The sequence below is a fragment of the Orycteropus afer genome, unplaced genomic scaffold (genome assembly GCF_000298275.1).
Source record: "Orycteropus afer afer isolate SDZICR_OR568_19922 unplaced genomic scaffold, OryAfe1.0 scaffold00145, whole genome shotgun sequence".
In the NCBI taxonomy this organism is placed as follows: Eukaryota; Metazoa; Chordata; class Mammalia; order Tubulidentata; family Orycteropodidae; genus Orycteropus; species Orycteropus afer.
Window position 1 is genome coordinate 3,488,054 of NW_006921732.1, and position 12,283 is coordinate 3,500,336.

At 41.5% G+C, this 12,283-nt stretch overlaps 1 protein-coding gene across 1 annotated transcript in view; it reads right to left on the bottom strand.

Moving 5' to 3' along the window:
• RAB3B (RAB3B, member RAS oncogene family) overlaps window positions 1-12,283 on the bottom strand; it is a 73,808-nt gene that overhangs the window by 17,826 nt on the left and 43,699 nt on the right. Inside the window, exons 2-3 of the mRNA XM_007945893.2 lie at window positions 4,056-4,174; window positions 99-223 (exon numbers count right to left, since the gene is read on the bottom strand). Of these exons, the coding sequence (XP_007944084.2) occupies window positions 99-223; window positions 4,056-4,174 (244 nt within the window). The remainder of the gene's footprint in view (window positions 1-98; window positions 224-4,055; window positions 4,175-12,283) is intronic.

Below are 12,283 nucleotides of genomic sequence, written 5' to 3' on the forward strand. Positions count from 1 at the left end.
ATATGGTTCACAATCACAACACACCCTTAAGATCAGAAATACAAACAAAGCCTTGCCCCCTCCACACCCACATGCACACACATATGCTATACACATACCAAGTTGCTCTGCGAGGAGCCTGCCCTTCTCAGTGGGAACGACCCTCTCTTCCTCCATGTCACACTTATTCCCCACCAGGATGACCTGTGCATTGTCCCAAGAGTAGGTCTTAATCTGAGTAGCCCTAAAGAAAGACAGAGAAAAGACTGTGTTAGCAAGAAAGGGACCTGTGAAAATTAAAAAAAGCTATTCTCCTTCCTGTGGGATAGCAACACTCAAGTTGTTGTTATTAGTTGCCATCAAATTGCTTCTAACTCATGGCAACTTCATGTATAACAGAATGAAAGGTTGCCCAGTCTCGTGCCATCTTTGTGAAGATGGCAACACTCAAGTCACTACCAATGAATTCAACTGAGCAAACAGACCTGCACTTATTAGTTGTCACAGATGCTGACCCTCAAGCCCTGGTGGTACACCTCCCCCACCTCTTTGGAGTTGTCATCTAATGTGCCTGCCACTCCTCACTGGGCAGAGCTCTCTTTCTAAAACTTAAATCTGATCATGATATTAAAAAAAAAGAAGAAGAAGAAAAGAAAAGCAAACTCAAGTTGATTCTGCCTCTTAGTGATCCCCATTGGGTTTCCAAGGGTGTAAATCTTTGTGGAAGTAGGTTACCCTACTCTTCCTTTTACAGAGCAGCTGGCGGGTTTGAACCACTGACCTTCTGGTTAGCAGCCAAATGCCTTATCCACTAGGCTACCAGAGCCCCCTGCTTAGAAGCCTTCTCTGGCTCCCAGCTAGCTCCATGATAAAGTCCAGATCCTTCATACAGACACTCAAGACCATTTATATCTTTAGCTTCATCACCCTTCCTCCCACCTCACAAACCTTCTTACCGATTCCCTGAATGCTCTTTTATGACTTGTGTCTTTGCCTAAACTGGGAATCCCTTCTTCATTCCTAACTCATCCTCCAAGTTCCTGATACTACAATTTCTTTATTATTATTATTATTATTTTTTAAGAGCTTGTTTTCCATTCAAAGCCACATGTACATTTAGTTTCATTCCCCATTCACCATGTCCAACCCCAACCCAGCCTCCTCCCCTCCCTACCCTTCAACACTCCCCCTGTGCCCCTCATAATCATACATTCCTGTTTGTCCTGCATTTCCTCAGTTTGAACGTTGGTCCTTTGGTGTCCCATGGTTTATTGCTTTAGGGGATGCATTACCATTGAGTGTGCGGGTGCAGCATCCTGGGTTGAGTGGTCTGGTGTACATCTCGCTAACCATTGGGCTGAGAGCCCACCCCTGGAGGTCAGTTTTATTCCAGGCACTGAATGTATTTCAGGGCCATAGTATTGGGAGTCTCACCAGACTTCCTCTGTAATTCTGGTCATTATTGAGTTTTTGGATTTTGTTCCACGTTTTCCCTCTCACTCTGTCCAGGATCTCCAGATTTGATCCTTTCCTGAGTGGTTGGCATTGGTAGCCAAGCACCATCTGGTTCTTCTGGGTCTCGAGGGCCATCATGTCTTAGGGTTAATTGCTTCTAAATGCTGCCCCCCCTTTTTTTGTGCGTTCTTCTTCACTTCTGACGCTGGGAAACCATTAGCTGCATCCTAGATGGTGATCCCACAATTTCTTGAGGGGGCCTTCTCAAACTTTCCAAGGTCCACTTATCCTCTCTGTCCTCCTCTGTGATTCACAAATCTTTGTTGAGGTCTTAGATCATGATTATTTGTAGAAACCAAAATGTCAGCACTGGTTTCCTCCACATAAGATGGTTATAAAACTTTTTAAAAATACTTTTCCATACTTTTCAAATTCTTGAGAATTAACATGCATTATTTCTATAATTAGAGACAAAATCTTAACAGAGAAAAAATAATAGAGCCCTGTGTTGCAGAGCCATTTTTTGTGGGAATGAGCCTAATTCTGTCCCCAACCACCAATCAAGCAGAAATTATTATTTCCCATGTTAGCCCCTGCACCTATTACACTTGGCTGAATTTATCTGTCTCTCCTCAGGGGTAGAGACAGGCCTATTGTTCTCTGGAATGCCAGTAGCCAGCACAGAACCTAGAGCAGAGAAGGTATCAGTGGATGATGAATTCAATGAACAATCAAATAGTTAATCCTGAAGCTCATCTTGAATCTGACTGTACCTGACACTGACACTTAATCTAATGCAACCCTAACTTCAATGTGGATCTATTTCTGACCCTGCTCCTAAAGCTGATCCTACCATCAACCTCCTCCCCTAAGGTAAAAACCTGTTCCTTCAAAGGACGGAATTCACGCAACCTCATTCATTATGAAAGGGCACTTGGGCTTAGATGGTAGGTAGGGACTAGACTGGGACTAAATTTCCCAGAGGCAAAAACTCAAAGGACAAGGTTTGGGAAAGATAGAAACTCAGTCTTCAGTCTCAAGGCACATAACTGGAGCCAACTCTCCATCTCTCCCCATGCTCGTCTTTCTGTCATCTTCCTCCCTCCTCCCACTCCATTCCCTCTCAGCTCCCAGATTAGCAACAAACTCAGGTTATTCTTGGTGAAATAGTCACCAGGTGTTAAAGTCACTGTGTTCCTGAACCAGAATGATTGGGGACTGATGGAAAAAGGGAAGAGAGTCAAGGCCAACAGGGAATGAGCAGTTTGGAGACACTTAAAGAAATGGCTAATCATCCCATGGTTGGGGAGAGGGGGGTGAAGAGAGGAAAGAAAGAATGAAGAGAGAGAAAGGAGAAGAGGGGAGTGAAAAATACAACTGGAGGGGAAAGAGAGAATAAGAAAGGGAAGCTCCTTGGGTTTCTGAGGCAGTATCTCTACAGAAGTAGATTGCCCAGTCTTTCTTTCAAGGAGTGGCTCATGGGTTTGAACCGCCAGCCTTCTGGTTAGCAGTCAAATGCCTTAGGCACTACCCCACCAGAGCTCCCAAGAAAGGGAAGACGGAAGAAAAAGAGGAGGAGTAAAATGGTGGGGAGAAGAAGGAGATGACCAAGAGGCAGACAAGGAGAACAAAGACCACCATGAATGACAGACATATGGATGGTTAGATATTAGTTAGAACAGGTAGCCTGCAAGGTCACTCCCAGCTCAAGGCTCCAAGACACCAACCATGCTTCATATAGTCACAGCAACTGCTCCTGGGGAGAGGAGAAGTCCTCAAAGTTTAGATGTTGGGCAAAGGGAACAAGCTTGGTGCTGGCCAGCCCTGCTGCTGCGTGCCTGGCCTCCTTAGCCTCTCGCTGATTCTGAAGACCAGCCACAGCACAGATGCTTTACCTTCTCCTACTCTCATCTTTTCCACTGATTAGGGGCACTGAGTCCTGGCCCCTCCTCTCATATGTCCTTCCCCTCACACTCCCTTTTCCCTGTGAGTTAAGCTCCAGGAAGAACAATGCAGGTTGCTTCCGAGGTTGTACCTCTGGAGTGCTGTGCTGATTTGCACTGCATATGGAATGTTTTTGAACTTGAACTGTATGTGCTCTTGGTCTCTCAGCCCAGCCCAAGGATAAACTTTACAGGGAAGTGGTATGTGGATTTGTGCTCTACTGTTGCCAGAGTGATCTTTCTCAATCATTAATAGGAACCTGTCAGTTTCCTGTTCAAATATCACTGCCTCTGGAATAGAATCCAAACTACTTATTCTGGCACATAAAATCCTTCACAATCTGTGCTCTTTCTTCCATCTCACCTGCCTTCTTACTTTTGCACATATGTATTCTTTTCCTGGAACATTCTTACTCACTCACCCCTATGGCTAACTGCTGTTCATCTTAAGAAATGCAGCATATGTGTCAGCAATTGCAGGATACCCTCTCTGACTCTCTGAGCTGGGTCAGAAACTCTTCTGCCTGCTTACTGAACTGTATTCTCCTCTCATCTTTGAACTCCTTAAAGGCAGGAGACATGTCTGATTTATCTTGGCTTCCATAGCACACAGCACAAGACCTAGGACATGTTAGGTTTTCATGAACAGTTTGATGAATGAATGAATGGAATTCATACCAGTCTTGGACAGCATTGAAGGACTCCTCATTGGTGATGTCATACATCAGAATGAAGCCCATGGCCCCACGGTAATAGGCTGTGGTAATAGTCCGGTACCTCTCCTGCCCAGCTGTGTCCTGGGTGGGAAAAGGATAGGGTTAGCCTTTTAGGAAGTTTTGCTTTGGTTCCTAAAAATCCTTAAGATAACTAAAAATTCAAATCACATTTAAGAAGCTCCTCTTATGTGTTTTGTATTGTGCTTGGTGACTAGAATAAAAATATTTTTAAATTCTCATAGAAATTAGTAAGAAACTAACTAAAATCCTAACAGAAAAATAGGTAAGAGGCATGAACAATTCACAGAAGATATGTAAAGAGATAACTGTTATATTAAAAAGTTTAACCTTACTTTTAATAATAGTTCCCATTATAGGTGAAGGAGCTTTGGTAGCATAGTGCCTAAGGCATTTGACTGCTAACTAGAGGGCTGGCCGTTCAAACCCACCAGCCACTCCTCAGAAGGAAGATTAGGCAAACTACTTCTGTAGAGACACTGCTCAGAAACCCAAGGAGGGGTCACAATGAATCAGATCCAACTCGACAGCAATGAGTTTGGTTTTTGTATTTTTTTTATATAGGTGAGGATGCAGTGAGATGTGCAACCTCACACCTTGCTTGAGGAAATGGAACTTGGTTCAACCTTTCTGGAAATCAATTTGGAAGTAAGGATCAAGAGCATTAAAAATGTCGCTACTCTTTGACCTAGAAATTTTCCTTGTAAAAATCTTTCTTAAAAATAGAAAATCAGACAAATATCTACGCACAAAAAAGTTTCTTATAGCTTTATTTAAACAGTAAAAAAGTACATCAACTTATAATTTCAACAAGGGTATAAATGAAGTGTAATACTATTCTGGACACCTAGTACCACTCTAACAGAAATACACCACAAATAGGGTGGCTTTAACAAACAGAAGTTTATTCTCTTACAGTTTGGAGGCTTTAAGTCTGAGTTCAAAGTGCCAGGCTGTAGAGACTGGGTGAAAGCCCCTCAGCCTTGGGCTTCAGCTCTCCCTCCTGCCCTGGCCCACTGAAGCTAGAGGCTTTTCTTCACTCAGACAGCTGCTGGCTGCTGAGGCTGACAAGCCCAAGACTGACAAGTAATAAGCATAGTCTCTTATGTTACCAAACCACATGACAGGCCACTCATTCAAGTCCACTGAAAGTCCCAAGGTCAGCAGAACATGGCAGGCTACATGTAGGGTTCAAGAGTGCCATAAGCTGGAGACCATTCCCACAGCTGTTTCTTAAATACAGGAAGCAGACCACATACCCAAAGGCAACTACTCAGCTGCTCCAATAGATTCCACCATGGAGTTAATTACCAATCTCACCATGGGAAATAACTACATCCAGCTGCCCAGCCACTCAACCATGCCCAGCCAAGTTGACACACCAACTTAACCTACACAAATACATTTAAATAAAATGTAGATACACACAAACGATTACATTTCATTTATGTAAGAATATTAATGGCACAGGACAATGTATGTGTAATATACTATCAATTTTGTAAATATATATGCAAAGAAGAAAAACACTGAAAGGTTAATACTCCTATGAAAGACAAGTTACTGGGATTTTTATTTTCTTCATGTATTTTCACATTCTTCACATAAATATGTACTATTGTTAGCTGCTGTTGAGTAGACTTTGACTCATGATGACCCATGTGTGCAGAGTAGAATTGCTCTACAGAGTTTTCAGAAACACATCACTAGACCAATCTTCTGAGATGGCTCTGTGTGCATTCGAACACCAACCTTTCTGCTAGTAGTCGAGTTCTTAACCATTAGTGCCACCCAGGGACTCGAACATGTATTACTCTCGTACAAGAAGAAATAAATATTTTACTGGGGGAAAAAAATGACTAAGACAATTTTTGATTTCACGCAGCTCACAGTACTATTTGAAAGACAAACATGTAAGCAAGCAAGCAAAGACAAGGCCAATAGCAAAGTGTTAGAGCACATGGGGTATTTCACAAATGTCCATACAGTGCTTATGTGAAAGTACTTTCACTGTTACAATCGGGTGTTTCATTACAGTGTTGGATTGTATGGTGCTTGGCTACATGTAAAACATTCCTCATAGATCACCTCATTTAAATTTTACGAAATCTCTGTTATGTAGGTATCATTATTGTTTACATTTTATAGTTAAGAATATAGAAATTCAGAGAGAGTGAGTGACTTTCCCAAAGTTGCAAAGCTGGTGACAAAAGCTATGTCTTAAATCCAGGACTTTAGATTCCAAGCCCAGTGCATACACCACTATACCTAAATCTATGAACGATTTATCCACAAGCATTTGTGATAATAAAAATAATGAAAATAATAATAACATGCCATTGTTTGTATATACATTGCACCCACTATCTGCAAACCTTTGAAATACCTGATAGGGTATATATTGCTACAAATGAGAAAATTGAGGTTCAGAGAAATTGCTCAATAAGTATCAGAATTGGGATTCCAAACAAATCTGGCTGACTTTTATACACTATACATTACACTATACTGCCTTAGCCATGAACTATATTTTGTGTGATATGAAATGGAACAAATACAATTTCTGCATTCAGGAAGCTTTAGTAGAGTTTTAGAGTTGGCTAAGACACACCCATGAATTTATAAATAGCAATCCAAACCAAAAATATCCACTGCCGTGGAGTCAATTCCAACTCATAGCAATCCTTAGGTCAGAGTAAAACTGCTCCATAAGGTTTCCAAGGCTGTAATCTTTACAGAAGCAGACTGGGTCATCTTTCTCCCATGGAGCAGCTGGTGGGTTTGAATTGCTGACCTTTTGGTTAGCATCCAAGTGCTTAAGCACTGTGCCACCAGGGCTCATCATAATTAGCAATAAACCAAACCAAATCCACTGCTGTCCAGTTCATTCCTACTCACAGCAACCCTATAGGACAGAGTAGAACTGCTCCACAAGGTTTGCAAGGCTGTAAATCTTTATGGAAGCAGACTGCCTCATCTTTCTCCCGTGAAGCAGATGGTGGGTTCAAACCACTAACCTTTTGGTTACCAGCCGAATGCTTTATTCACTGTGCCATCAGAGCTCCTTTAATTAACAATGTTGTTGTTAGGTGCCATCAAGTCAACTCCAACTCAGTGACCCCACGTATGACAGAACAAAACACTGCCCAGTCCTGTGCCATCATAACAATCTCTGCAGTGTTTGAGCCCATAGTGGCAGCCACTGTATCAATCCATCTCATTAAGGGTCTTCCTGTTTTTTTGCTGACCTTCTACTTTACCATGCGGGATATCTTCTCCAGGGAACGGTCCCTTCGGACAACCAAAGTAGGTGAGACAAAGTGTGGCCATTCTTGCTTCTAAGGTGCATTCCAGCTGCACTTCTTCCAGGGCAGATTTGTTCATTCTTCTGGCACTCCATGGTATTTTCAGTATTCACAATTCAAAGGCATAAATTCTTCTTCAGTCTTCCTTATTCATTGTCCAGCTTTCACATGCATATGTGGTGATTGAAAACACCATGGCTTGAGTTAGGCACACCTTAGTCTTCAAAGTGACAGCTTTCTCTTTAACACTTTAAAAAGTCCTTTTGCAGCAGATTTGCCTAGTGCAATACATCATCTAATTTCTTGACTGCTGCTTCCATGGGTGTTGATTGCAGATCCAAGTAAAATGAAATCCCTGACAACTTCAATCTTCATTCTAGCAATATGAGGCAATATATCATCATCGCTGGATAAGTGGTATAGAAAAAATGTACCAAATTAGTTCAGGTAACAGAGAAACATAGGGATTTGGGATAGTTATGTAAAGATACCAAGGAGTCCTGATAGCACAGTGGTTAAGCACTCAGCTGCTAACCCAAAGGTCGGTGGTTCGAACCCTCCAACCACCCTGAGTTCTGTGGGAAAAAGATGTGGCAGTCTGCCACAGTCAGCCTTGGAAACCTTATGGGGAAGTCCTACTCTGTCCTAAAGGGTCACAATGAGTTGACATTGACTCTGTGACAATGTTTTTTTTTTGTTTGTTTGTTTGTTTTTTTGATATGGAAGGTAACAGAGAAGAGATGGTGTATCAGTCAAGGTAGTCTGGTTTATAGTAACAAGTAATCTCAAAATCTCAGCAGCTTAAACAATAAGGTTTTATTTCTCTCTATTGCTACATATCCATTAAGGGTTGGTTGAGTACTCTGCAGGAAGACTGACAAAGCAGTTACCAGAGGGAAAGAGAATGCATGAGTCATGTGTTGGCTCTTAAAACTTCCACTGTTCCTATTTCACTGGACATAGTAAGACATGTGTCCACACTCAATTTCCAAGGAGCAAAGCAGTGCAATCCTATAGTTTGCCCAGGAGGAGAATCAGAATATCTCCCACAGACATCCTAAAGTCTCCCTCAGGTAGAGACTGAAATGAGCCCAGAAGCATCAGCTGGAGATGAAGATAAACTTATTTGGCAATACACCTTGTATTGGACGAGAGGAACTTTTCTAGAGAAGACTTTTGCAAGCAGAGAAGTAAAGGAAGGGTATTTTGGCAGAAGGAATATTTTTTTTTTGCCAGTGAGTACTCCAGAAGAACTTAAGGAATGGTGAGGAATGAGAAATGGGTAGGTCACGAAGCTAGAAAGAACTTTGAATACCATGCTATGGAGTTTGGATTTTATTTCTAGGATCAAAGATTTTGAGGCAGGGGGTTAACATCATCATCAAATGTGAGCTGTAGAAAAATCACGGTGGCTGTGATGTGGAGAATGGACTGGAGGGAGAATAGATGGGAATCAGGAAACTTGGTTAAGAAATCCTTGCAGTGGTTCAGATGAGACCCAATAAGGATGTTAACTAGAGAAGTAGCAATAGGGATGGAGCACAAACAGATTCAAGAATTTAAGAGGTCAAATTACAAGGCGTGAAGAGGTAAGAAATCAAAGAAAACAGTTATGTTTCTAGCAGGGCTCAGCTTTTCCACAACCACAGCGATTCAGCTTTGATTCAGATTTGTACACTCTTACTCAGCCAACCAAAACGTGCATTTAACACACATATCCTTGTTGGAGAGCAAATGAATCACTATCTCCCATTAGTTAAGCATGTCCTTTGGGAAGTCTCACACTCTACCTCAAACAGCTTAATAGAGCATTTCTTCTGACCATATATAACACTCCTCCTTAACAGTCTGGCAAATACAATTTCTCTCCTCTCAGGAGTTAGTGGCAAAATTAATTAATTAATGAGTGTGGAAGTGATTGTCTAACACTGGGAATCTTAGGCATTATGCCAAGCCAATGAGAAATATTTACTGTCTGCTGTAGCTACACAAGCTTTGTGTGTGTGTATATGTGTGCAAGCACATGCACATGCAAGCAGCTACCTATGAAATACTGTTGCAGATTACAATACCATTTGATCCACCTCTCCCATGCCCTTGCCTCTGCTTCTTGAGCTCCTCAGAGCCAACTCCATATACATGACTTCTCCTAATGATCTTGCAAGTGTATTGTTAGTTGTCATTGAGTCAGCTTCAACTCATGGTGACCCCATGTACAACAGAACAAAATGTTGTTGGTTCTGTGCCGTCTTCATAATCATTGGCATGTCTGAGTCTATTGTTGTGGCCATTTTTTAGTGTTTTCTAATGTAAGGGGTTCATCTTCCAGCAGTATAGAGTTTTCATTGGCTGGTTTCCAGAAGTAAATTGCCAGTCCTTGCTTCCTAGTCTATCTTAGTTGGGAAGCTTTGCTGAAACCTGTCTACCTTGGGTGATCCTGCTAGTATTTGAAAGACCAGTGGCATAGCTTCCAGCATCATAGCAAGAGATAAACTACTACAGTACAACAAAATGACAGACAGGTATTTCCTCTCCTATAGGATTTAGAATTAAGTCACTCTTGGACTAATGGACCACAGGACCCTCAGCCTACACAACCCTGAGATCAGAAGAACTAGTTGATGCCCAGCTACTGATGCCAAGCACTCAGAAAAGGATTAAAATTGGAGATCTTGGATAGAGTGGGAGAAAAATGTGGAACAAAACTTAAAATAATAAAAAAAGACCAGGCTTTCCGGTCTGATAGAGATTGGTGAAACCCCCAAGACGTGTCCCCTAGTCACCCTTCAGGCCTGGAATTGAACTAACTCCTGTAACTTAACTCTCAAACAATAGACAGGCCTATGAGCTGAACAATTAGACCATAGAGATGTATTCCTTAGAACAATCAACCATGGGAGATAGTAAGGGCAGCATTTGTGAAGAGGGAAAGCTAGGGAGGGAGGAATGCATAAGAAAGAAGGACACAGAGAAAAGGTAACCACAGGGAAGAAGTGGAAAGAGAGCTTTTATATTATGGGGATTGTGATCAATGTCACAAAACAAAACATTTATGAACTGTTGACTAGAAGATTAATCTGCTCTGTAAAATCACACACACACACAAAAATTAAGTCACTCTTCCAGAGTGCTGGTCTCAGCTACCAGGTCTCAGCTCTTCTCACTCCTCAGTCCCTGATCTCTGCCTAGAGACTAGTTCTTTGACAAAAGAGTCCTGTCACCCACAGAGAGAAGGTTCAAATGCTACCCAGCTACTTGGAAATCCTATTAAAGGGTCGTAGATGAGCTTGGACAAGGAGTCAATTTCATCTCTGCACTCCCAATACCTAGCACGGGGCTATATATACACAGTAAGAATTCAATCACTCCTTGGTAAATGAAAAGGCTATGGAGTCTTGAGGTAAGAGTATGGTTTCTGGAGTCAAACTGCTGGGTATGAATCCCTAGTCTACCACTTATTAGCTATGTGTCTATGTTTACCAGTTGATCTTCAAGTCAATTCTAATTCATGGTGACCCCATGTGTCAGAGTAGAGCTGTGCTCCACAGGGTTTTCAATGACTGGTTTTTCAGAAGGAGATCACCACGCCTTTCTTCCAAGGTGCCTATGGGTAAACACAAACCATCAGTCTTTCAGTTAGCAGTCCTTGGTCTGATTCCAAGATCTGTCACTCACTGACTGTGATTTTGGACAGGTTAGTTGTTTCACCTCTCTGAGGCTCAGTTTCCTTATCTCTGGAATACAAATAATAATGCAGATATTTTGTGGAACAGCACTGCAAACTCTCATGGAACCCAGACTTTCTGGCACCATCAAGGCTGGATAAACCCCCAAAACTATTGCCCTGAGATAATCCTTAAATCTTAAACCAACAATATCCCTTAAAATCTTCTTTAAATCAAACAGTTGTTGTTATTATTGTTAGATGCCACTGAGTTGGTTCCAACTCACAGAGACTCCACGTGCAACAGACCGAAATACTGCCTAGTCCTGTACCACCCTCACAATCATTGCTGTTTGAGTCCATTGTCACAGCCACTGCATCAATCCATCTCATTGAGGGTCTTCCTCTTTTTTGTTGACTCTCTACTTTACCAAGCATGATGTCCTTCCCCAGGGACTGGTCTCTCCTGATAATATGTCCAAAGTACATGGGATGAAGTCTCGTCATCCTTACTTCTAAGGAACATTCTGGCTGTACTTCTTCCAAGACATATTTGTTTGTTCTTCTGGCAGTCCACAGCATATTTCATATTCTTTACCTACACCATTATTCAAAGACATCTAATTCATTGACCAAGCGATAGTTTAGCTTAACTAATAAAGAAAGTCTGTGTTGAGGATTGTGCTGTTTTAAAGGACCAACTATATGGGATCAATTGACAACAGCAACTCCAAAGCTTAGATATGAAGGTTACCAGGTACTGAGTTTATGTTAATGAAGAAAGAACAACTCAGAAAAGGAGGGTGAGGATGGTTGTACAACTTGAAGAATGTAATCAGTGTCACTGATTCAGTGTACATGGAGAAATGATTGAGTTGGTGTGTGTTCTGCTGTGTATATTTTCAACAACAACAAAAACTGAATTAACATGAATTATTTTAAAAAATGCTGATTCTTGTAATTAAATAAGGATGCTTTTTAAATGTCTGGCTCATAATAGGTGCTCAAAAATAGGAGTATTTCTCATTATCCTCATTATTTAACTTTTCTAAGATTTAATTTCCTCATATGTAAAGTGGTGATAGCAACACCTACCCTGAAGAGGTTTGGGGAGGATTAGAGATAACGTACAAGTAGTGCCTGGCAGAGTGCCTGGCACATAGTAGATACTCAATAAAGTTTATTGTTGTTGTTGTTATGTGC